We start from the raw sequence: 27,380 nt of genomic DNA, 5'->3' as shown, positions 1-27,380 counted from the left end.
CTATTTCAGTCAGCCTTCCCTTCATTAGCCTTCACACTGCTGCTGCTGCTGCTAAGTTGCTTCAGTTGTGCCCGACTCTGTGCGACCCCATAGACAGCAGCCCACCAGGCTCCCCCGTCCCTGGGATTCTCCAGGCAAGAACACTGGAGTGGGTTGCCATTTCCTTTTCCAATGCATGAAAGTGAAAAGTGAAAGTGAAGATGCTCAGTCTTGTCCGACTCTTCGCGACCCCATGGACTGTAGCCTACCAGGCTCCTCCCTCCATGGGACTTTCCAGGCAAGAGTACTGGAGTGGGGTGCCATCACCTTTTCCGAGCCTTCACACTAGCACTTCACAAATCTGAGTAGAACATATTTCTCCTGGGAATTCACTGCCGGTCCAGTGGTTGGGACTCCCCACTTTCACTGCTGAGGGCCCAGGTTTGAGCCTTGGTCAGGGAACTAGAATCTCACAAGTTGAGCAGTTGTGTCCCCTGCCCCCAATAGGGGGAAAAATATATATACATATATACATATATATATATATATATATATTTTTTTTTTTTTTTGTAAAGGGAAACACTTCTTTGACCAGGTCCACTGGAAATGACTGAAAACTGAACAGCAAACCAAATTTTAGAGTTTGTTTTCTCCAACAGATTTAACAATATTACAATGTGTGAGAAGTAATATTTATTGCAACAAGTTACAAGGGAGTGGAAACATGTAATTAAGTCTTACAATTTATTGGAAGCAAGATGGTAGTTTTGAAGGAAAAAACAACAAAGAGAAAGTGATTAAACAAGATGATATCAGACAAAGGCACAGCATTCCACAACTGCTTCATACTCTGTGCGCGGTAAAACCTCAGAGAGGAGAGACATTAAGCAAAACACGGCTTATGTTAGAAGCTGCGTATAATATCACTAATATTATTCTGTCTTACAACAAAAGGCTCTAGAAAAGTCCCTCTGGAGGAAAAAAGTGCAACAACAAAAAACCTGTTGAAAAAAAGGGCAACAACAAAAAAACAAAGGAAAGCTAAAGTAGAAATAAAGACCCAGCTCTCCCTTTGAAATCTCTCAGGGGAATACACACAGTGCAAATACAGTATTTCATACTCAGCAAAAGAAGCTTTCGACTGGAGTAAGAACTTTCCGGTTAAAGATGTATTTTGCAGGGAGAGTTCACCTAAAGTTTTGAGAGCTAGAGCAAAGACAGAGTTGCAGTCAAGTCATCGAGTGGATGAAATGCCTAATTTTTCACTAGGTCATAATGATCCCCTTTGGGAAGAAGTGCTTTTATCCTGAATCTAATTATTCCACTTTTTGTTATATGGTTCATGCTTTTAAACTGCAATTGTCTTCAAACTTGCTTGATATAGAATTTGGTAACATAGATAATAGCAGGCTGTCAAAAGACAACTATTTAAGCTGCTTTTGTTAAGAAGCATGTTGCTGAGCTGCCTAACAGTCTTTTTACATCAGCCATGTAAAACTGAGCTTATGCGATCATGTATTACCCTTTCTCAAATAAAGTCTTATTAGAGGAATTGTTTTTTAGAAGAGGTTTTCAAACTAGTCCTTCGGGCATTTTTAAAAATCTTCATATAAAAGTCCACTTTTTTTATACATAAGAACAAACATTTTTCCTTTAAAAAAAAATCTCATTTTTAAGCCAAAATAAATTACAACTTGCTAAAATACCCCTTTTAATGGCTCAGTGCTTATTTCAGATATGTGGAGCTGTATTTCTTGCACATCTTTGAAAATCAGGCAAAGTAGTTAACGCTACAATGACCGTGATGATACAACCCTGGCTCAGGGAACAGATTAAGCTTTAAGTCTTCAAGAATAAAAAAACTGACACTCCTCATCTCATCTATATAGTCGTATACTATGTACATATTAACAATCTAATTCAATGGGGAAAAAAAGGACAGAAACTTCATAAAACTATTTAAAAACTCAGGGCATAAAAGTGTAAAGAGACAAAACATTTAATGTACAATCTATTCCATTTGGCAATGTGTAAATTATACTAAGATAAAAACTTATCTACAGATAGAATATAACAAAAGGAAAACGTGATTTGAGAAGTGATCTCAGGTCCATAGCTCTTCAGTTCTTCCAAATTTGTAGATCAGAGTGCTGGAAAGATAGTAAAATAAATCGTGAGGTAAAATCACATAGAAACACAATAGAGAATTCATTTTCTAAATATGTTTTGATGGGTACCTCACCGATCCTTTCTATCAGCTTCTAAAATTAAAGACTGTGGTGTTGTTGGTCTGAGTTTGCTTGTTTTATAAAGCAGTAGTCTGTGGACCTCATGGCTGAGTTTAATATCTTCTTAAAGCCTGAAGTTACTGGATAGGACACCAGTAAGGAAAGGGCACATTTCTCATCGTGGCCAGCAATAAAGTCACTCACATCTCTAGTGTTCTACAATATCTGAGCTACCAAAATGGAAGCATCCTAAAGCAGACCATGACGCAATTCTGCATTCATTTACAAAAAGTTACTGTACAGAGTATGGGCCGGGCACGAGGCACCTGGCTAAGCACTGGGAATGTGACTGTGAGCCGAAACTAGATAAATGTGCTCACCAGTGGGAGAAAGCCAAATCCCAACTCAGCGATACACATGGTACCAAGAGAGACAAGGATCGGACCTAGTTTGAGGTCATGGTTTTCCTAAGGAAGTGATGACTGAACTGAGATCTAAAAGAAAGGAAGTGTGGGACTTCCCTGGGGGTCCAGTGGTTAAGAATCCACCTGCCAATGCAGCAACATGGGTTCAATCCCCAGTTTGGGAAGATCCCATATGGCACGGGGCATCTAAGCTTGTGCACCACAACTGCTGAGCCCATGCACCTAGAGCTCATGTTCCGCAACAGAAGCGGCCACCACAGTGAGAAGCCCACACACCACCATTAAGAGGAGCCCCCACTCTCCACAACTAGAGAAAACCTGCCCACAGCCCTGAAGACCCAGGCAGGTAGGGAGGGAGGAGAGAGAGGGAAGGAAGGAAGAAATTACCTCAGCAAGGTATGAGGGGAAGAAGGAAAGGGCAGAAAGATGGGACACTCTGGGACCAGGAGTTTGAGCTCTGGGTACACTGGCTGTGTTAGATTTGAAACATCAGCCACTCAGGAGTGGATAAGGAAGAATCCAATACATGGTTTAGACACAGAGATAGACAGCTGTGGCTCCCTCGCACACAGGTACTAACTGAAGTCCCCAGCAAAGAGGACCTCATCGAGAGAAGGAACGAGTCGAGAAGAGGCCTAGAACAGAACCTTATGAAACTTCAACAGTGAGTGGCCAGGGCGTGGCGGACCAGCGGGCACTGCACACAGAGGAGGAGGAGCTGCCCTCCGCACTCAGAAAAGGCCCGGCACACGGGAAGCGCGGCTGGCTGCGTAACTCGCTGGCCTCTGGGCGGAGTGCACAGCTGATGCACCAGCCACTGCCCATGTGAGCACAGGCCTTTACACACATACGGTTTCTGTTCAGCCAACTGTCATTTATACAGGCTCGTCTTCCCCTGCAAAGGGCTGAATCTGAATTTAAATTTGATCTCGAAACAGTGCCTAAGACATCTTTGTGCCAATTCAATGTATTCCCAGAAGGGTGTCAGTCATGTGCCGAGAAATACAATCACAAGACGCAGAAACAGTCACACATCTTTCAAAATCAAGAGTGCCCCGGCCACAGTGCAATAAGAGGGAACCCAGGCACAGCGGTCTCCTGAGGTGAGGAAAGTGTTGAGAGTTCAGGGAGGCCGAGCAGCCAGAGTGTGCAAGGTGGAGGACAGAGAGCTAGACGGTACAGCCCCATGGGCTTCTGCCGAGTACTGACAGTAGATGCGTGTGCGGAAACTGCCCAAGAAAAGGGAAGGAAACAGTGGAAAGAACCGTTCCCAGAGCTCCCAAAGGGCTGGGAATACCTCATAATCTCACAGCAGAGTGGACACCTCAGGACACATGCGGCATCAGGAAGAACACTCAGAAGTGCTCTCTGCCTTAGCAAGGGGGCCCTATTAATCCCAGACTAAAGCTGCTTTGGGCCTGCTTAACAAAGCTTAAAAGCAAGATCCAAAGGATCAACTCATTTCCAAATGACTGAGCTGCATTCAGAACAAAGCTTAAAAACATTTAAAGGAACACCCAAAAGTCCAGCCCCCAGCAAAGGGCAAACAGAGGAAGAAACCCAGAATGAAAAAAGGAAATGGAAGTAATCAATAGAAACAGACTGAGAATTGACACAATTAGAAAAGGACACTGACATAGTTATAAACATACTTCATATGTTCAAGACCGAGGAAGAGCATAAGCATGTTAGGGAGAGACGTGGAAACGGTGAAAAAAATAAAAGCCCAAATCAAGTTAACAGAGATGAAAAATACAATGTCTGAGATGAAAAACACACTGGATGGGAGTAACAGCAGATTAGACGTGATAGAAGCAGCCATCAGTGAATTTAAAGATATAACAGTGGAAACTAACCCAAATGAAACACAGAGAGAAAACAAGAGGAGACTTGGTGGGCAGAAGAGCAGGGGCGGAGAGGCAGGAAAAAAGCACGCAAAGAACGAGGCACCAGTGAGCTGTGGAATGACATCTAGCAGCCTAGTACGTGTATAGCTGGAACCCAGGAGGGAAGGGTGGACAGAAAAAAAGATCTGAGGAAACACTGTCTGAAAGATTCCAAGTATGGTGGAAACTATAAAACCACAGATCCAAGAAACTCAGTGAACCCCAAACAGAATATGAAGAAAACGACACCACAGCCCTCCATAATCTAACTCCTTAAAACCAATGATGAAGACAAACTTCTTCAACGCTTAGATCGTAATGCTTCAGTGAGTGAGGTGTAGGGTAAAGGTTGTAATTTTATAAATGATGCCTTAAGTACTTACCTATCTTTACACTAAAAGACATTTTCATCTCAAAAAGCAAAGGATACAGGCTTCATTTTGGAAGCTTTATAGAGGATTACCCCTAAAAAACACTTCTGATCATTTTATTATCTTACTTAAAGTTATCTTAAAAAACTTAAAAAAAATTTAATTCCCCAATCAGGTTTTGTATATGACATGCATATTATGTATTAATTCTATTTTTTTTTTTTAACTGAAGGTACATGATATGGCTTCTTAACAAAACACAGCCTATGGAAACAACAGTCTGGTGGGTCCAAATCCCTGTTCTGCATTTGCTTATTAAGTGAACTTAAGTAAGCCTCTGAGTCTTATTTTCTCATTGATAAAATAGGAGCACCATCTGGTTCACATACTTAAGACAATTACACGGGAATTTTAAAAGTTAACATACATAAAGCATCCACCTTAGGCCTCCGCATATAGCAGGGCCCCTAATTAAGTGGTTTATGTATGCTTTTATGCAATAGTAGAACTTTCACGTTTTATATATTGTAGATTTATACATGTTTCATTGTATATGCTGCTCTTATAATAAAGATGATGTTTTTGTAAATGGTATACACATATAGTTTAAAAATTAGGCAACTTACCTAAAAAATATAAGTGCATTTTGAAAAAACACAGCTAGTCCTGGATAAACATCAGTATCTGTACATACAAAGTAAAACAGATCAGAAGATTACAAAAGGCAAAGGTCAGCAACAAAGTATTTGTGACATTTATAATGCTCTGTATATTATAAAATACTACTATTATTCATTAACTCTAAGCAATCCACAATGAGGGAATCCCCTGGCAGTCCAGTGGCGAGGACTCTGCGCTTTCGCTCTCAGGGCTCAATCTCAGGGTTCAGTCAGTTCATGGAACTAAGATCCCACAAGTCACATGGTACAGCCAGAAAAAGAAAAGAAAAAAGAAATCTACAACGAAACCGAAATAAGAAAATGCCAACCTTATTCTCTCAAAACAAAGGGTTACTTTCATTCTGGATAAAAGACAAAGAATCTACTAGATTTTCTTTTCGTCTTAAGTATTTGCTATGGTTTCCGCTACATCTGAACAGCTGAGGAAGCAGCAGCTCATCCATCAGGTCCCATGGCCAATAAATACACAATGTCAGAGATACACAATGCTAGAAGTACACAGTGACAGAGATACACAATGCTAGAAGTACACAGTGACAGAGATACACAATGCTAGAAGTACACAGTGACAGAGATACACAACGTTACGAATATACAATGTTAGAAAGATGCAAATTACATTTTTGATGATCTAACAGTCTGTTCAGCTTATTTTCCTTCATGAATTTAGGAGTTTTATTTCATAAATCTGACACATATGGGAAAAGAATCATTAGAATTCATCATCATATTCTCCTGGAGAAAAGAGTCACTATCTTTCTAAGAAGGAAAAAGAAAACATTGGAAATGATTCAAATTTTTGTGGATATTAACTTTTATAAAACAATCAATGTTGATTAAAAATACTAGGTGGGATGAAGAAATATTCAATTTGTAGCCTTTGAAATCACAGCAAACAAGATAGCTACATGGTTAAAAGCTCCAAGTTTGAGCCATACCCCGGGATCTTAATCCCAACTCTACCACTGACTAAATGCATGATCATGGGCAAGTTATTTAACCCATTATCCCTTACTTTCCTCATCTGTAAAATGGACATTGTAAGCACACCTACTCACAGAGAGTGAGAGGGTAGACTGTGCACAGCACTCACAACAGTGCTTGCACGTGAAGTACTGTGTAACTGTTAGCTGCTACTATCATTAACAGTTCCAGGAAATCTGTACACTAAAAGATTTGAACTATGTGCTAGAAATGCTCTCTGAAGTAAATGCATGTTCAGTTTGCAAACTAAGATGTAGACATAGGGAATTCCTTGGTGGTCCAGTGGTTAAGACTCCAAGCTTCCACTGCAGGGAAGGTGGGTTCAATCCCTGGTCAGGGAACTAAGATCCTACAGGCTGTGTGGTTTGGCCAAAACACTTTAAGTATATGTAATAAGCAGTGCTGTAGGAATATGAAAATGAGATCCATAATCAAGAAATTTCTCAATATGTACTGGATCTTTAAAGGTTAAGATACAACCACTAAAGGGAATTCCCTGGCGGTCCAGTGGTTAGGGTTCTGCACTTCGACTCGTGGGGGAAGGAAGATCGCACATGCTACATGGAACAGCCCAACATACGCTACATGGAACAGCCCAACAACTGCAAGCTCCATAGTATTTTTAATTAACTAAAACAACACATTTTAGATATATTTGGTGAGTGGTATTATTTAAACATTAGTCAACCACTGACCTCTTATACCTATTTATTTTGCACAAAATGAAAGATGAAGGTATTCCAAAATCTAATACTGATCAACCTATGATATCACTACATTAAAAGGTCAGCTGGGGGTCGGGACAAGGAGATGTGACAGTTAAGCAGAGTGACAAAGAGATTCCAAAGACAGAAGCATCAGATGATGAATAAAGTGTTATCTGAAACTGATCCTATCTTTGCAGTGAAGGGGGAGAACCAGTGAAAGCTTCTTCGGATGCTTCCAGGAGTACAGGGTACAACTGGCTCCTGTTTTTCAAAACCTCTCACCGCCTTCCTGATGAAAAACTGTGGTGACTGAAACAGTCCCAAGACTCAGAATGGTGTACTAAAAGCTCACTCCATTGTATCAACAGTTTCTACATGAAGGCTACACACATCTTCAATCTTGCACTTAAAAGACTCCCTCTGTACCTATGAATAAAAAATTAGACACTGGGGTTGGAGAGGAGATGTATCAGTGGACAGAAAGATACTGGCGTCCATAACACCTTATCTTGAAATCCTTGGGGCCAGACATGTTTTAGAACTCAGAATTTTTCAGATTTAAGAACGATAACACAGGGCATAATATTACATAGCACCTGCAACTGGGTTTGGACTAGTATCCCACAATCAAATACAACCATATTCCCATAATAAAACATTCGAATGCTTACTAAAACAAATAAAGATAATAATGAGCACCAGGTCAATTTAGGTCAGGTTTTGCTGCCAAACTGATTATGAAATTCTTGACCTTCAGCACTTCGTGGGTTTCTGAGTTGTGTATAAGGGGCTGTAGCCCTGTGCAGGGTTCCCACTTTTAAGACCGTGACCCTCAGTAAAAGGCCTCTAGTGTAGAGCCTGGCTGCCTAGGATAAGAAAGGAATGAGAACCTCGAGAGATGGCTGAGAGTTACCTGGTCTTGTCAGTGGCCTGGATTTCCCAGCGAGCCTACCCTACTGCACTCAATGACCCCACCAGAAAGTTATATTAAACAACTTTTATTTTTACACAGAGTCTTAGCTTGAAGCTGAGTAATTACACTAAATTTTACTCCATGGGGAGATGCCAACTAAGCCACATAGAAAAGACATATCTGAATCTCTCCTAAGAAAGAAAAGAGGAATAAATACTTACTCTGGGTAACATAGGCACCAAAGAGAATCCACATGGAAGCAATCAGTGACCCAAACATCAACATGAAACCAATGAAGAGCCAAACTCGAGCACCTGTGTGAAAAACAGGCTTTATGATTTTGCTCATTCCTGCAGCTCTATGTCTCAGGAATACATAGCACCAGAACACATAACTTAATACACACTATGCCCACCAAAGACAGTCACATATTTATATACACCTGCTTTAACAATTAACTGAATGAAGATTTTAAAAAATAGAACTGAAAAGGGTAAAGCAATACTTGGAAAGGGAAAAAGGGTAAGTTGCCATTCTACTGGCTAAAAACACTAACAGCTCAGTAAATTACAGTAGGCAGGCTTCGTAAGTCTGCCTACTTGATCCAACTGATTAATTGAACCCTAACTGAAAAGTCAAGTTAAGGTTACACAGAGTGCCTGAAGAGCTATGGCTGGAGGTTCGTGACATTGTACAGGAGACAGGGATCAAGACCATCCCCATGGAAAAGAAATGCAAAAAAGAAAAATGGCTGCCTGAGGAGGCCTTACAAATAGCTGTGAAAAGAAGAGAGGCGAAAAGCAAAGGCAAAAAGGAAAGATACAAGCATCTGAATGCAGAGTTCCAAAGAATAGCAAGAAGAGATAAGAAAGCCTTCCTCAGGGATCAATGCAAAGAAATAGAGGAAAACAACTGAATGGGAAAGATTAGAGATCTCTTCAAGAAAATTAGAGATACCAAGGGAACATTTCACGCAAAGATGGGCTCGATAAAGGACAGAAATGGTATGGACCTCACAGAAGCAGAAGATATTAAGAAGAGGTGGCAAGAATACACAGAAGAACTGTACAAAAAAGATCCTCACGACCAAGATAATCACGACGGTGTGATCACTCACCTAGAGCCAGACATCCTGGAATGTGAAGTCAAGTGGGCCTTAGGAAGCATCACTACGAACAAAGCTAGTGGAGGTAATGGAATTCCAGTTGAGCTATTTCAAATCCTGAAAGATGATGCTGTGAAAGTGCTGCACTCAATATGCCAGCAAATTTGGAAAACTCAGCAGTGGCCACAGGACTGGAAAAGGTCAGTTTTCATTCCAATTCCTAAGAAAGGCAATGCCAAAGAATGCTCAAAGTACCGCACAATTGCACTCATCTCACACGCTAGTAAAGTAATGCTCAGGATTCTCCAAGCCAGGCTTCAGCAATATGTGAACCATGAACTTCCAGATGTGCAAGCTGGTTTTAGAAAAGGCAGAGGAACCAGAGATCAAATTGCCAACGTCCGCTGGATCATTGAAAAAGCAAGAGAGTTCCAGAAAAACATCTATTTCTGCTTTCTTGACTATGCCAAAGCCTTTGACTGTGTGGATCACAATAAACTGTGGAAAATTCTGAAAGAGATGGGATTACCAGACCACCTGACCTGCCCCTTGAGAAACCTATATGCAGGTCAGGAAGCAACAGTTAGAACTGGACATGGAACAACAGACTGGTTCCAAATAGGAAAAGGAGTACGTCAAGGCTGTATATTGTCCCCCTGCTTATTTAACTTCTATGCAGAGTACATCATGAGAAACCCTGGGCTGGAAGAAGCACAAGCTGGAATCAAGATTGCCGGGAAAAATATCAATAACCTCAGATATGCAGATGACACCACCCTTATGGCAGAAAGTGAAGAGGAACTAAAAAGCCTCTTGATGAAAGTGAAAGAGGAGAGTGAAAAAGTTGGCTTAAAGCTCAACATTCAGAAAACGAAGATCATGGCATCTGATCCCATCACTTCATGGGAAATGGGGAAACAGTTGAAACAGTGTCAGACTTCATTTTTTGGGGCTCCAAAATCACTGCAGATGGTGACTTCAGCCATGAAATTAAAAGATGCTTACTCCTTGGAAGAAAAGTTATGACCAACCTAGATAGCATATTCAAAAGCAGAGACATTACTTTGCCGACTAAGGTCCGTCTAGTCAAGGCTATGGTTTTTTCTGTGGTCATGTATGGATGCGAGAGTTGGACTGTGAAGAAAGCTGAGTGCTAAAGAATTGATGCTTTTGAACTGTGGTGTTGGAGAAGACTCTTGAGAGTCCCTTGGACTGCAAGGAGATCCAACCAGTCCATTCTGAAGGAGATCAACCCTGGGATTTCTTTGGAAGGAATGATGCTAAAGCTGAAACTCCAGTACTTTGGCCACCTCATGCGAAGAGTTGACTCATTGGAAAAGACTCTGATGCTGGGAGGGATTGGGGGCAGGAGGAGAAGGGGACGGCCAGGATGAGATGGCTGGCTGGCATCACTGACTTGATGGACGTGAGTCTGAGTGAACTCCGGGAGTTGGTGATGGACAGGGAGGCCTGGCGCGCCGTGATTCATGGGGTCGCAAAGAGGGACTGAACTGAACTGAACTGAAAAGTTATCCTGTTATACATTATCAAAGTAACTGTTCTATTAGAAGTAACAAATGTATTTCAGACAGCCATTACCAAAGAGGAATGAGAGATTGCAAATGAATAAAGAATGAATAAATGAATAAAGACCATATGTCCCCTCTTCATCAGTATTAAAATCATGCTACTACTCAATATGGTACTAACAGCAGCCATATATCAGTCTCTCTTACGGCTGAGGCGGCAACTTGTGCCACGTATCCTTAAAAAGTTCAAGGACAAAAGCACGTCTTCAACCCCTCACTATGTAGAATTTTTTATTTTATACAACACAGAATCTCAATTCAGTGATCATCAGGACACTTGAGTAGATTCAACACACTTTTAGGAAAGCAAGTTAGCATTTGTGCCAGACCCTGATCACAGGTATATTGAGAGCCTGTTACCCTGTGGAAGGGTTTGAATAAAGCTCCCCTGGAGTGAAAATAAAACCCACGACGATTTCTGTAATAGCTAAACTTGCCTTTATTGCAGATATCCTGTTACTAAGTGAACAGAAATTCATATATTTTGGACACCAGATAAGCAGCAAGCTCAAAGCTCAGCATGTCTGGAACAGCTGATGTTCGAAAAAAACAGGTCTCCAGATTATCTCAATTTTATCATAATACTAAGCAGATCTCCAGAAATATACAGTAATGTTTAGCTCCTTGGAGAAAGACATCTTCCAAATTCAATCTCAGCTTTTTTCTAAAGTAAATGAAAAGGAACTACCAAAACTGCTTGTAATTATTTTCCTTCATGTCCTTTATATGTGACTACTCAAAACTCTTCTGATAGAACAAGAAAAAAAAAAACAAACTTGCGTTAAAAATGAGTATGCTTTTGTTTAACAAAAAATAAAAAACTAATATTTTCCCTTTTTTGCTTTGACTACAGGGAAACTCAGAGTCAGGTTAATAAACAATTAATAAGAGTATCCATCTTGTCCTAGATTCTAAGTACAAGATCTCCTTTCTACCTGCGGTTCCTATTCCTTCTTATTTAACATTCCCATTTGTTGCATATTTATTACTTTGATAACACTCTTCCTGCAAATTATTCTGGGAATTAAATAGGAATAAATTACAAATAAACCGTTAAAGTAGTATGAAAGTGTGGCAGTAACTGAACATGCCTATAAGACAGTCTGCCCTTATTTTCTGAAGTACTAGACAGAACTTGCACTAAAGGCACTGTGCATAAACTGTACTATGCACTTTAATGGAGTAGAGAATAATCACGGAATAAAATGTAAGTCACTAAGAGTAAAAAGTACGGGCTTTGGAACCAGACAGACCCAAGACAAACACAAGTTCTACCTTTAAGCTAAAAAGCTTTGGGTAAGTTACAGCACAGTTTTCTATGCCAAATAGATAATAGTAACATAATACACAGCAATGTCTGTGGAATATATTTTTAATGATCAAATACATAAATGTGTGCTCTACGCACAACATTTCCACTTGCTAATACATGCTCTTTTATTCTTCATTCTCACTCATTCCTGACACTACTTGCTGAAGCTAGGGCACAAGACATGCAAGTGAACATGTGCACACAAACACACACAATGCACTTTTAAAATAATTTTTATTTATTTTTATTTTCGGTTGTGCTGGGTCTTTGTTGCTCTGTGGGCTTTTTCCCAGTTGCAGCGAACGGGGGCTGCTCTCTGGATGCAGTGTGGGGGCTGCTCCTGTTGCGGAGCAGGGGCTCTGGGGTGCGTGGGCTTCCGGAGCTGCAGCTCCTGGCTCTAGAGCGCCGGCTCAATAGCTGTAGCTTGTGGGCTTAGCTGCTCCACGGCATGTGGGATCCTCCCGAGTCAGGGATCGAACCTGTGTCCCCTGCACTGGCAGTGAATTCTTTACCACGGAGCAGCCAGGGAAGCCCCACAATGCACTTTTAACTTAGGTTTGTCTGCCATTTGCCACTATCTCCAGCCTCTCCAATTCTTCAAGGATCACAATGGAAGTGAAATTATAAAATCTGCATCAGCATTTAAAGCATCAGGTGCAAAAGAAAGCTGACTTGTCCCCCTGTAACTGGCTGAGTTCACTTAGCCTCACGTCCTCCAGGTTCATCCCTACTGTCACATACGGCAGGATTTCCTTCTTCCAGGCCCATGCCCTTTATGTGAGGTGTCTAAGACAGTCAAGCTCACAGAGACAGAGAGTACAGTAGTGGTTGCCAGGGGCTGAAGAGGGAAAGTGGGAGTCATTCAGTGAGTACAAGGGCAAAACTACAGTGACAGGAGGCAGATTAGCGGGGGCCAGGTAGGGGAAAGGGGATTAAACTTTCTGGGGTAACAGAAATATTCTACACTATGACTGTAGGTGTAGTTACACACTGTGTACATCTGTCAAAATTCAAATTGTACACCTTAAACTGAACTTTATATTTCATATAAAATTATCCTCAATTACACTGAGTAAATGGTAACAGACAAGGAGACTAAACGGTTCTCCACTGGATACAAGCATGACACAGTGGCTAAAAGCGTAGGCTCTGAAATCAGCCTGTCAGTGTGTAAATCCTGGCCCCACCACACTTGCTTTCTGACTCTGGACAAGTTACTTGAGCTCTCTGTGCCTTAGTTCCTTCATCTAAAATTGAGGACAAGATCACTTATCTCCAAGGACTATGGCAAAATTAACTGAGTTAATATATGTAGAGAATTCAGGGTAGTCTTTGTTATACACTAAGTATTCTACAAGAAGGGAATGGCAAACCACTTCAGTATTTTTGCCTTTAGAACCCCATTAACAGTATGAAAAGGTAAAAAGATATAACCCTGAAAGATGAACTCCCTAGGTCAGTAGGTACCCAAAATGCTACTGGAGATCAATGGAGAAATAACTCCAGAAAGAATGAAGAGATGGAGCCAAAGCAAAAACAACACCCAGTTGTAGATGGGACTGGCGATGGAAGTAAAGTCCAATGCTGTAAAGAGCAATATTGCATAGGAACATGGAATGTTAGGTCCATGCTGCTAAGTCACTTCAGTCGTGTCTGACTCTGCGCGACCCCAGAGATGGCAGCTCACCAGGCTCCCCTGTCCCTGGGATTCTCCAGGCAAGAGGACTGGAGTGGGGTGCCACTGCCATGAACCAACGTAAATTGGAAGTGGCCAAACAGGAGATGGCAAGAGTGAACACTGACATTTTAGGAATCAGTGAACTAAAATGGACTGCAGTGGGCAAATTTATATCTACTACTGTGGGCAAGAAGAAATGGAGTAGCCCTAATAGTCAACAAGAGTCAGAAACGCAGTACTTGGATGCAATCTCAAAAATGACAGAATGATCTCTGTTCATTTTCAAGGCAAACCATTCAATATCACAGTGATCCAAGTCTATGCCCCAACCACTAATGCTGAAGAAGCTGAAGTTGAATGGTTCTATGAAGACCTACAAGACCTTCTAGAACTAACACCCAAAAAAGATGTCCTTTTCATTATAGGGGACTGGAATGCAAAAGTAGGAAGTCAAGAAACACCTGGAGTAACAAGCAAATTTGGCCTTGAAGTACAAAATGAAGCAGGGCAAAGGCTAACAGAATTTGGCCAAGAGAACGCACTGGTTATAGCAAACACCCTCTTCCAACAACACAAGAGAAGACTCTACACACGGACATCACCAGATGGTCAATACAGAAATCAGACTGACTATATTCTTTGCAACCAAAGATGGAGAAGCTCTATGCAGTCAGCAAACAAGACCAGAGCTGACTGTGGCTCAGATCATGAACTCCTTATTGCCAAATTCAGGCTTAAATTGAAGAAAGTGAGGAAAACAACTAGACCGTTTAGGAATGACCTAAATCAAATCCCTTATGATTATACAGTGGAAGTGACAAATAGATTCAAGGGGTTAGATTTGATAGACAGAGTGCCTGAAGAACTATAGATGGAGGTTCATGTCATTGTATAGGAGGCAGGGATCAAGATCATTCCCAAGAAAAAGAAATGCAAAAAGGCAAAATGGTTGTCTGAGGAGGCCTTACAAATAGCTGAGAAAAGAAGAGACACTAAAGGCAAAGGAGAAAAGAAAAGATATACCCATTTGAATGCAGAGTTTCAAAGATGAGCAAGGAGAGATAAGAAAGCCTTCCTCAGTGATCAATGCAAATAGAAGAAAACAACAGAATGGAAAAGACTAGAGCTCTCTTCAAGAAAATTAGAGATACCAAGGGAATATTTCATGCAAAGATAGGCTCGATAAAGGACAGAAATGGTATGGACCTAACAGAAGCAGAAGATATTAAGAAGAGGAGGCAAGAATACATGGAAGAACCGTACAAAAAATATCTTCATGACCTCATGACCGAGATAACCATGATGGTGTGATCACTCACCCAGAGCCAGACATCCTAGAACACAAAGTCAAGTGGGCCTTAGGAAACATCACTATGAACAAAGCTAGCGGAGGTGAAGGAATTCCAGTGGAGCTATTTCAAATCCTAAAAGATGATGCTGTGAAAGTGCTGCACTCAATATGCCAGCAAATTTGAAAACTCCATAGTGGCCACAGGACTGAGAAAGGTCAGTGTTCATTCCAATCCCAAAGAAATGCAATGCCAGAGAATGTTTAAACTACTGCACAATTGTATTCATCTCACATGCTAGCAAAGTAATGGTCAAAATTCTCCAAACCAGGCTTCAACAGTATGTGAACCATGAACTTCCAGATGTCAAACTGGCTTTAGAAAAGGCAGAGGAACCAGAGATCAAATTGCCAACATCCACTGGATCATCAAGAAAGCAAGAGTTCCAGAAAAACATCTATTTCTGCTTTACTGACTACACCAAAAGCCTTTGACTGTATGGATCACAACAAACTGTGGTAAATTCTTCAAGAGATGGGAATACCAGACCACCTGACCTGCCTCTTGAGAAATCTGTATGCAGGTCAGGAAGCAACAGTTAGAACTGGACATGGAACAACAGACTGGGCCCAAATCGAGAAAGGAGTATGTCAAGGCTATATACTCTCACCCTGCTTGTTTAACTTATATGAAGAGTACATCAAGTGAAATGCCAGCTAGATGAAGCAAAAGCGGGAATCAAGACTGCCAGGAAAAATATCAACAACCTCTGATATGCATATGACAGAACCCTTATGGCAGAAAGCAAAGAAGAACTAAACAGACTCCTGATGAAAGTGAAAGAGGAGTGAAAAAGTTGGCTTAAAGCTCAACATTCAGAAAACAACGGTCATGGCATCTGGTCCCATCCCTTCATGGCAAATAGATAGGGAAACAGTGAAAACAGTGACAGACTTTATCTTCTTGGGCTCCAAAATCACTGCAGATGGTGACTGCAGCCACGAAATTAAAAGACACTTACTGCTTGAAAGGAAAGTTATGACCAACCTAGACAGCATATTAAAAAGCAGAGACATTATTTTGCCCACAAAGGTCCATCTAGTCAAAGCTATCGTTTTTCCAGTGGTCATGTATGGGTGTGACAGTTGGACTATAAAGAAAGTTGAGCGCTGAAGATTTGATTCTTTTGAACTGTGGTATTGGAGAAGATTCTTGAGAGTCCCTTGGACTGCAAGGAGATCCAACCAGTCTATCCTAAAGGAAATGGGTCCTGAATATTTACTGAAAGGACTGATGCTGAAGCTGAAACTCCAATACTTTGGCCACCTGATGCAAAGAACTGACTCCTTGGAAAAGATCCTGATGCTAAGAAAGATTAAAGATGGGAGGATGAGGATGAGATGGTTGGATGGCATCACTGACTCGACAGACATGAGTTTTGAGCAAGCTCCTGGAGTTCGTTTTGGGCAGGGAAGCCTGGTGTGCTACAGTCCATGGAGTCGCAAAGAGATGGACATGACCGAGCAACTGAACTGAACTGAATTCTACAAGTGCTTGCTATTATTCCTAATCATCCTTCAAAATTCCTTTCCCACGTATTCCCAATTTCTGAATATAATTACAAGTTAACCTCTCTCATCCTTAAAGGCTGGAAACAGGATGTCTAGTCCTGTACTTCTCATATACAGCAAGAAAATTCCACTGGAAACACACCCCTGGATTCTAATAGAATGTGTCATGGTCAGAATAAAAAAAATACTATTGGATGACAAATCAAAAGATTTCAAACAAAAAATTGTGTATGTAGACAGTATGATTCTTCTAGACACTTTCGTTGTAGTCTATGGGTTCGTTATTCAGGTGATCAGAACTAAATGTGAAAAACACTGTAGCCCTAGGTTTGATTTCTTAATGTGTTCGTACTTTGCTGTTAAATAATCACAATCAGCCATATTGTAAGTAACATTATTGGTCAACATTTGGGATAAGAATAAACCCATCATTAGTACAGAAGAATAACCTGGAGTCAAGATCCACTGATTCTGAATGGTATATTTTATCTATATACTATAGACAATATAAGATGACAAAAACCAGTAACTTCAACTTTCTTAAAGTTTTAAATAACAAAAACTTTTTTAAAAGCAAAACTTTAACAATTCTACATAATCATTACCATCCCTAAATAAAGACTCACAAGAGGCTTTGTTTTTTCTACTGATAAATCTCTCTTTCACTAGCATACAGTAACCACTCAAAAGGGCCTTACCTGTTCTTCCTAAACAGCCGCTCTCGTAACTGTCACCTCTCACCTGAGCGTTGGACACAGCGTTTATCCTAGAACAAGACAAAATCATCCAATAAGCTTTCAGGCTGCTAAAAGAGTCACAGATATTTAGAAGGGAATGACTTCTTCACAAGTCATTTAGAAGAGAAACATTTTCTAACTAAAGTCAACATCTGAGTAACTGAATGTATCTTTTAACTTAAATGTCCTAATGGATAGAAATATTACAGTAGTCTTACTTTACTAAAATACACCCAGACAAGATTTAATTTTCAGGGATTACTATCACTTGCCTCCAGAGATTATGAAAGAGACTCCTGTTTTCTGATTTCCTTGCCTATTTTACATGAGTGGCCCACTGTGTGTTACCCCATTTTAAGGCTCTCACTATAACCAAGAGCTCAAAAGTTTCTCTTTGTGTTAAAAGTCAAGTGACTTTCTCTCATCCATTTCTCAAATTCAGAGAACATGTGGTTTATGTATAATCCAGCTTCTCTTTCCACTTTTGTCAGAGCAGGTTCATTTGTAGTAGGAACTGTCTTTACTTAGTTTCCTAAATGAATATAAGTAGATCCATCTTCTACAAATTTAAATGTTTTTAAAGCTTCTGACTATAATAAAATTATATAATCTTAATATTCAACATGTTTTTTAAATTATTAAAGACATCCATGAAAAGCTTCTAAACTCTTAGGAAGTAACAGAATGGCTAAACCTGAAAATGATTTAATAAAAAAGAAAAGCCATAGATCAATCTCTTAATTTAAGGTTAATCCTGTCCTCCCCCCAATACTGGCAAATACAGTCAAGTAATACATTTAAATAATACTCCATGGATTACTCCCCTCCTAAAAAATCTACAAATGTACAAACTTGATTAAATCTAAAATGCCAATGATTTTTAAGATGCACCATTATTTTTCATGCTGCCAAGGGAAAAAATTATGGATTATAAGATACCAATGACTATGAGAAACATGCTGATATTCAGAGATGTTAAAATACAAAAAATAGTCTTAAGATCTATAAAACATAGTAATTTGTCAGTTTAACAAATATAAGATCGAAAATCACATGCTGAATCATTATAGAGGATAAAAAGATTATCTGACTAAATTCAAGTCTTTCTTGATTTTAAAAAATTTTAATAAAATGGGAATATAGATATAAGCACATATATATATATCATGTTAAAGAATCAATCGAAGTTATTTCAGATAACATTAAACTTTTGAGAAAAAAAAGTTTTCAGGAAAATAATCTTGAGTTGAGAGTTACCTCATACTTACATGAAGAAAGCCAATGTGGAAAACACACCACATGTGTGAAAGGCATGGTTCAGCTGCTCTGGCTTCGGATACACTACAGCTGCGTCGATCATTATCCACCAACCGGTAAAAAACTTGAGAAGGAGAGAGGGCCCACGTCGGTAAAACAGCACTAACACTAACACTCGGCTTACATGCTCCTTAACATTTCACGTTCTCTATGGACCATATAATTGAAACATGCAATGAAATATGTCTACTTTGAGTTTTAGATGCTGAAATATAAAAAATAAGAATCCCTTGTTTACTTCTTTATAGTATATGAGGTAAACCCAACTAATTAAATCAGTATAAGATTCTGATGTTCTGCTCTCAGTGCAAGATGAAAAATTTATTATCTAGGAATGAATTATCTGCTTCTTTCACCATAAATTTATATACAACCATAAAATACACCATAAATGCACCATTAAATTATATACAACCAAAGCTCTCTTAACTAACCAGTTCCCTGATTACCTAGTTTCACTCTCTTGTTCATATTAAAAAGCACTCGGACATTCCTTTTTAATGTGACCAAGCACTTTCATTTCCACAAATGAGTTGCCACGTCTCCAAGAAAACGTCTAAGCTTGCTATGATTTTAATTAATAGGCAATTTGATTAAATACTATAAAACTGATTAAATATGAGTTTGCAAAATGTAAAGTTTCTATGTAAACTAGGCTGAATAGACAAAGTAAAAAAGTTACTAAGGAATTTCATAGGCAAATTAAGTGCAGGCGAGATGACCCTAGAGAGCAAGAAAAACTTAGAAACACCTAAAAGACTTCTGCATGAATACTGCTGCACAGTTATCTTGAGTTCTTGTCCTACTTTTTTTTTTTCTATTGGACTTCAGGTGTAGAACTATACACTGAAAAAGAGAAATTTACATTAAGTCTAAAAGGATCTTTCTGGTCCCAGCTCAAGGTGGTTGTGGTTTCAACGATGAGCTCCCTGAAAGGGAACGTAACCCGTTTCAGGCCTTGGAGGCACCAGAATACATTTAGCTTCAAAATGAAAAGTTTTATAACAAGAGTCTTCAGACCAAGAAAATTAATGCAAAACTTCATGATGGAATATGCCAGTATCGTAAAGAAGCTCTTGAATGACATTTAAAATATCGCAAGCATCTTATTCAGTGAGGGCAGGGAATGCTTGATTTCCACCACAAGATTGGCCATGATCTGATTTTGCGGGGCTGGGGGAGGGGGCGCTGTGCCCTGTGGCTTCCCTAGTGGCTCAGAGGGTAAAGAATCCGCCTGCAATGCAGGAGACCGAGGTTCGATCCCTAGGTTGGGAAGATCTCCTGGAGAAGGAAATGGCAACCCATTCTAGTATTCTTGCCTGGAGAGTCCCATGGACAGGGGAGCCTGGCAGGCTACAGTCCATGGGTTCCCAAAGAGTTGGACACGACTGAGCAACTTCACTTTCACTTTCATTGCGGCATGTGGGATCTTAGTTCCCTGAGGAGGGATCCAGCTCATGCCCCCTGCAGTGGAATCCTGGAGTCTTAACCACTGGCCCATCAGAGAAGTCCATGATTTAATTTTTTTTGAAGCTCAAAGATTAAGTACAGAGGGTGAGAAGGGACTCTTTATACCATTCTATTTTTGTCTGTATGTTTGATATTTTTAGTAAAAAGCATTAAAAAAAAAAAAAAAAAGGACTTCCCTGGTGATCTAGCAGTTAAGAATCTGCCTGCTGATGCAAGGTCCACGGGTTCAATCCCTGGCCCGTGAGGATCCCACATGCAGAGGGGCAACTAAGCCCATGCAGCACAGCTACTGAGCCCGGGCCCTGGAGCCCCCAAGCAGCAACTACAGAAGCCCATGCGCCCTACAGCCTATGCTCCTCCAGGAGAGGCGGCACTGCAATGAGAAGCACGGGCGCTGCAACCAGAGCAGACCTGCACACAGCGACGAAAGCCCAGCACGGCCCAAGATAAAGAAATAAACAGTAAAACAAAAAGGCAGGAAAAAAAGCTACTGCCTACAAAAACTGTACTATCTTGGTTATTCACAGTGCAAAGGAATCAAGATAAATTTCGAGGGGGAAAGGTGAGGCATGAATGTCGCCAACCACGCCTTTCCACTTACCAATATACCTGCAACCACAGAGGCCACCGCATTTCTTCTCTCACTCCAGTCAATGCACTCACATTCCGGCCAACGGAAATTGTCTAGGAAGCCCGCCATTTTCACCACTTAAGCATGTATTTTTCATTAAATACTATATTCTAAAAAAAAAAGAAAAAAAATCCATGTAAGGAAATATTTTTAAAAAGTGAAATATTCTACTACTTTCTTAAAGCTTTAAAGACCAACTTACTTCAGGTCTTTATCTCCTATAGGTAAGAAGAAAAATTCAGTACTACACTACATCTATTCAGAAAAATTCAGTACTACATCTATTGAGATGTACCTAAGACTGCTAGGACACAAGAGGGCGCTTACTAACAGTATCTGTTAAATGAGCAAAGTCTCTGACACTTCTCCAGTTGTGAGGTGGATCTATGTACCTTCCTTTGAATTGAGGCCAACAATAAAGGTGGGTTGAGGGCTTCCCTGGTAGCTCAACTGGTAAAGAATCCACCTGCAATGCAGGAGACCCTGGTTCGATTCCTGGGTCGGGAAGATCCCCTGGAGAAGGAATAGGCTACCCACTCCAGTATTCTTGGGCTTCCCCTGTAGCTCATATGGTAAAGAATCTGCCTGCAATGTGAGAGACCTGGGTTCGATCTCAGGGTTGGGAAGATCCCCTGGAGGAGGGCACAGCAACCCACTCTAGTTTTCTTGCCTGGAAAATCCCCATGGGCAGAGAAGCCTGGTGGGCTACAGTCCAGGGGGTTGCAAAGAGTCAGACATGACTGAGCGACTAAGCACAGCACAGCAAAGGTGGGCTGACCAACAAAGTAGAGAAAGTGATGTCATGTAACTTCTTAGACTATATCATACAAGGTAAGGAACACTAAAACCAGAGTCCTGGTTCCTTCATGAAAAATCCAAGACCACAGTACTGTGAGGAAACCACATATAGGTGTTCTGGTCTACAGTTCCAGGCTAGCCCAGCCAATAGCTAGCCTCAAACACTGCAATATAAACTCTCTTAAATACCTGAATAACCCCTCACCGCAACTAGAGAAAGTCCTCACACAGCAACAATGACCCACTGCAGCCAACAATAAATTAATTAAATTAAAATACAATGAACAAAAGCATCTTAAAAAGCATTGAATATCATTAGTTATCAGGGAAATGCAAATTAAAGAAATATCACGTCCACTAGAAGAGCTAAGACTTTTTAAAAAGATTGACTGTTGGTGGTAGAACAATTGGAAATCTTACACATTTCTGGTTGCAATTTCTTACAAAGTTAAAAATAAAACTTCCTATAATCTAGCAATTCCATTTCTAAATATTTACCAAGGGAAGTAAAAACATATGTCCACATACACAAAAAGACTTTTACAAGGAAGTTTAGAGCAGGTTTATTCATATTAGTTCCAAACTGAAACAACCTAAATGCTTAACAGAAGAACAAACGGATAAACAATTTATGATCAATCCACAGAATGGAATATTATTCAGGGACAAAAAAGGATGAATATATATAATCACACAGGAAAAAAAACCTCAGAAACCAGATTTATGTGAAAAAAGGCAGACACAAATGAGTATATACGTATGATGCTATTTAAATGAAGCTTAAGAGGTGAAACTAACCAATGTTCCCAGAAATCAAAACATGATTGCCTATAGGGACTGAGAACTGACTACAAGGGAACTTTTTTTGCAGGGTGGGGGGCGGGGGGAGTGATAGAAATGGCCTGTATCTTGGTTGAGATACTGATTATGCAGGTACATGTATTTATCAAAAGTTACTGAAGTGTACACTTAAGAGCTGTGTATTTTGCAGCATGTAAATTTCACCCACAAAAAGTTTTTTTTTAATTTTATCATTTAGATACACTTTAGCCGCACTAAAGACTTACTCTGTATGCATTATGGGTATGTTTCATCAAGATAGTCTACAGACATGTCGATGAAATGTTATCAAAGACTAAATATTAACTAGTTAAAAAGCAAGTTTAGGGGAAGGTCACCATGAATTTAAGACAATGTCTGAAGGTTAAAACAGAAGTCGTACTTCCTATTGTAAAATTCATTTCCCAGGACTTACCCAGTGGTCCAAGGGTTAAGAATCCACCTTTCAATGCAGATGTGGGTTTGATCCCTGGTCGGGGAAGTAAAATCCCACATGCCTCAGAGCAACTAGGTCTGCAGGCCGCAACTACTGAGCCCATTCGTCCCAGAGCCTGTGGAACCACAGCTAGCAAAGGAGCACGCCACAGTGAAAGATCCGGAAAGGTCCCGCATACTGCAACTAAGACCTGACACAGCCAAACAACTAGTTTTCTTAAAATTCATTTCAGAAAACATACAGTCACCCCTCAGTATATACAGGGGGTTTGGTTCTAGGACTCCCTTTGGATATTAAAATCTGTGGACAATGAAGTCCCTTGTATAAAATGGCATCAGTTCAGTTCAGTTCAGTTCAGTTCAGTAGCTCAGTTCCTATCCAACTCTTTGCAACCGCCTGAACTGCAGCACGCCAGGCTTCCCTGTCCATCACCAACTCCCGGACTTTACCCAAATTCATGTCCATTGAGTCAGTGATGCCATCCAACCATCTCATCCTCTGTTGTCCCTTTCTCCTCCTGCCTTCGATCTTTCCCAGCATCAGGGTCTTTTCAAATGAGTCAGCTCTTCGCATCAGGTGGCCAAAGTATTGGAGTTTCAGCTTCAACATCAGTCCTTCCAATGAACACCCAGGACTGATCATCTCCCTTAGGATGGAGATGGATCTCCTGCTGGATCTCCTTGCAGTCCAAGGGACTCTCAGAGTCTTCTCCAACACCACAGTTCAAAAGCATCAATTCTTCGGCGCTCAGCTTTCTTCATAGTCCACTCTCACACCCATACATGACCACTGGAAAAATGATAGCTATGACTAGATGGACCTTTGTTGGCAAAGTAATGTCTCTGCTTTTTAATATGCTGTCTAGGTTGGTCATAACTTTCCTTCCAAGGAGCAAGCATCTTTTAATTTCATGGCTGCAGTCACCATATGCAGTGATCTTGGAGCCCAAGAAAATAAAATCTCTATTTCCATTGTTTCCCCATCTATTTGCCATGAAGTGATGGGACCAGATGCCATGACCTTTATTTTCTGAATGTTGAGTTTTAAGCCAACTTTTTCACTCTCTGCTTTCACTTTCATCAAGAGGCTCTTTAGTTCTTCTTCGCTTTCTGCCCTAAGGGAGGCATCATCTGCATATCTGAGGTTATTGATATTTTTCCTGGAAATGTTGATTCCAGCTTTTGCTTTATCCAGCCCAGCATATCACATGATGTACTCTGCATAGAAGTTAAACAAACAGGGTAACAATATACAGCCTTGATGTACTGCTTTCCCAATTTGGAACCAGTCTGTTGTTCATGTCCAGTTCTAAGTGTTGCTTCCTGACCTGCATACAGGTTTCTAAGGAGGCAGGTCAGGTGGTCTGGTATTCCCTTCTCTTTCAGAATTTTCCAGTTTGTTGTGATCCCCACAGTCAAAGGCTTTGGCGTGAATGCAGACATTTAAAAAGTATTTCTGAGGGACTTCCCCGGTGGCCCAGGGGTTAAGACCCGATGCTTCCAATGCAGGGGGTGCAGGTGTGATCTCTAGCTGGGGAGCTGATATCCCACATGCCATGTGAAAAGAACTTGTTTTATATTTATTTCTGAGAAACACTGAATGGCATGAGTAAATGGTAATGACTAAGCGAAAAAAGTAGGTTATTAAAACTATTGCATTATTTCCTTTTTAGAAAAAAGAATCAGCAGTATATATAAACACATACGTGTGTAAAAATGCTAGAAGGACAAACACCAGTACTTCCATAAAATCATTATACATATGGATGATAATAAGATGGTGTGTTTTTTAGTCTATTTTCAAAGTCTGCTGCACTGAGCATGAATTACATTTTTTTAATGCAAAGTGACTTTTAACATTAACACAGTAATTAAAACTATGAATTGTTGATTCTTCTTGCCTGTTGAAAAACGTTTTATATGATGTACTATGTCTATAACTATGTTTAATAAACAAACTTTTTTGAGGTCAAGGAAATTACTGGTATGTTCTCCCATAAAACTGACCCTGGTAGCAATTTTTAAAAAACAAGATTATTAAACTGAACTAATGGAAGTTTCCTAATACATTCAGTTCAGTTCAGTTCGGTTCAGCCGCTCAATCATGTCCGACTCTTTGTGACCCCATGAATCGCAGCACTCCAGGCCTCCCTGTCCAACACCAACTCCCGGAGTTCACTCAGACTCATGTCCATCGACTCGGTGATGCCATTCAGTTTTAGCATCAGTCTTTCCAATGAACACCCAGGACTGATCTCCTTTAGGATGGACTGGTTGGATCTCCTTGCAGTCCAAGGGATTCCCAAGAGTCTTCTCCAACACCACAGTTCAAAAGCATCAATTCTTCGGCCCTCAGCTTTCTTCACAGTCCAACTCTCACATCCATACATGACCACTGGAAAAACCATAGCCTTGACTAGACATTACAGTCATTATTGCCACTCCTAAAAGAGGTAACTCTTTATAAAGAGAAATGAGTCCTTTTTTTTTTTTTTTTTTGCCTGTGCCATGCAGCATACAGGATCTTAGTTCCCCAACCAGGGATCAAACCTATGCCCCCTTAAGTGGAAGCTCGGAATCCTAATCACTGAACCACCAGGGAATGCTTTTTTAGAGGGCATTTTAAATGATTCTATTGTGAAAATTTCTAAACAGTTAGTTTAGGAAACCAAAGGACAGCTGCAAAAAGCAAGAGGAGAAAACAACAAACACCTGAATAATATATAAACATGGTCTGAGCAATTTCTATAGACACCCAAGTCCCAAAATTCAAAATTCTTTCCTTTGACCAAACTTTCATACTACCATCTGTTTGTTCATCTTTCTTTGCTAGTGAAGGTAATGGAATTTCAGTTGAACTGTTTTAAATCCTGAAAGATGATGCTGTGAAAGTGCTGCACTCAATATGCCAGCAAATTTGGAAAACTCAGCAGTGGCCACAGGACTGGAAAAGGTCAGTTTTCATTCCAATTCCAAAGAAAGGCAATGCCAAAGAATGCTCAAACTACCGCACAATTGCACTCATCTCACATGATAGTAAAGTAACGCTCAAAATTCTCCAAGCCAGACTTCAGCAATACGTGAACCGTGAACTCCCTGATGTTCAAGCTGGTTTTAGAAAAGGCAGAGGAACCAGAGATCAAATTGCCAACATCCGCTGGATCATGGAAAAAGCAAAAGAGTTCCAGAAAAATATCTATTTCTGCTTTCTTGACTATGCCAAAGCCTTTGACTGTGTGGATCACAATAAACTGTGGAAAATTCTGAAAGAGATGGGAACACCAAACCACCTGACTTGCCTCTTGAGAAATCTGTATGCAGGTCAGGAAGCAACAGTTAAAAATGGACATGGAACAACAGACTGGTTCCAAACAGGAAAAGGAGTATGTCAAGGCTGTATATTGTCACCCTGCTTATTTAACTTCTATGCAGAGTACATCATGAGAAACGCTGGGCTGGAAGAAGCACAAGCTGGAATCAAGACTGCCGGGAAAAATATCAATAACCTCAGATATGCAGATGACCCCACCCTTATGGCAGAAAGTCAGGAGCAGCTAAAAAGCCTCTTGATGAAAGTGAGAGAGGAGAGTGAAAAAGTTGGCTTAAAGCTCAACATTCAGAAAACGAACATCATGGCATCCGGTCCCATCACTTCATGGGAAATAGATGGGGAAACAGTGTCAGACTTCATTTTTTGGGGCTCCAAAATCAGTGCAGATGGTGACTGCAGCCATGAAATTAAAAGACGCTTACTCCTTGGAAGAAAAGTTATGACCAACCTAGATAGTACATTCAAAAGCAGAGACGTTACTTTGCCGACTAAGGTCCATCTAGTCAAGGCTATGGTTTTTCCTGCGGTCATGTATGGATGTGAGAGTTGGACTGTGAAGAAGGCTGAGAGCCGAAGAACTGATGCGTTTGAACTGTGATGTTGGAGAAGACTCTTGAGAGTCTCTTGGACTGCAAGGAGATCCAACCAGTCCATTCTGAAGGAGATCAGCCCTGGGATTTCTTTGGAAGGAATGATGCTAAAGCTGAAACTCCAGTACTTTGGCCACCTCATGCGAAGAGTTGACTCATTGGAAAAGACTCTGATGCTGGGAGGGATTAGGGGCAGGAGGAGAAGGGGACGACCGAGGATGAGATGGCTGGATGGCATCACTGATTCGATGGACGTGAGTCTGAGTGAACTCCGGGAGTTGGTGATGAACAGGGAGGCCTGGCGTGCTGCGATTCACGGGGCCGCAAAGAGTCAGACACGACTGAGCGACTGAACTGAACTGAACTGCACTAGTTGCCAAATGATGTTAGGTGCTGTGTATACAAAAATGATTACCACAATCAACGTAAAGAATTTAGGGGACATTGTCAGAACAATAAATGTGCTATAAATATACATAAACTATGGGCTATAACATAAAAGTGCTACAATAGA

General features: G+C 40.5%; 1 protein-coding gene across 2 annotated transcripts in view; it reads right to left on the bottom strand.

Annotated features, from left to right (window-relative positions):
* Positions 1 to 657: 657 nt before the first annotated feature.
* Positions 658 to 27,380, bottom strand: part of TMEM50B (transmembrane protein 50B) — a 41,360-nt gene continuing 14,637 nt past the window's right edge. For both annotated transcript variants that reach the window (XM_069549260.1, XM_069549269.1), the window contains exons 2-7: positions 20,843 to 20,982; positions 18,723 to 18,835; positions 17,416 to 17,483; positions 8,395 to 8,487; positions 5,516 to 5,573; positions 658 to 2,129 (exon numbers count right to left, since the gene is read on the bottom strand). In XM_069549260.1, coding sequence (XP_069405361.1) covers positions 2,084 to 2,129; positions 5,516 to 5,573; positions 8,395 to 8,487; positions 17,416 to 17,483; positions 18,723 to 18,835; positions 20,843 to 20,941 — 477 coding nt within the window. In that variant the 5' untranslated portion in view covers positions 20,942 to 20,982 and the 3' untranslated portion in view covers positions 658 to 2,083. The remainder of the gene's footprint in view (positions 2,130 to 5,515; positions 5,574 to 8,394; positions 8,488 to 17,415; positions 17,484 to 18,722; positions 18,836 to 20,842; positions 20,983 to 27,380) is intronic.

Source organism: Ovis canadensis, chromosome 1, assembly GCF_042477335.2.
Source record: "Ovis canadensis isolate MfBH-ARS-UI-01 breed Bighorn chromosome 1, ARS-UI_OviCan_v2, whole genome shotgun sequence".
NCBI classification, from domain to species: Eukaryota; Metazoa; Chordata; class Mammalia; order Artiodactyla; family Bovidae; genus Ovis; species Ovis canadensis.
This window is presented reverse-complemented; position numbering and strand designations above follow the sequence as displayed.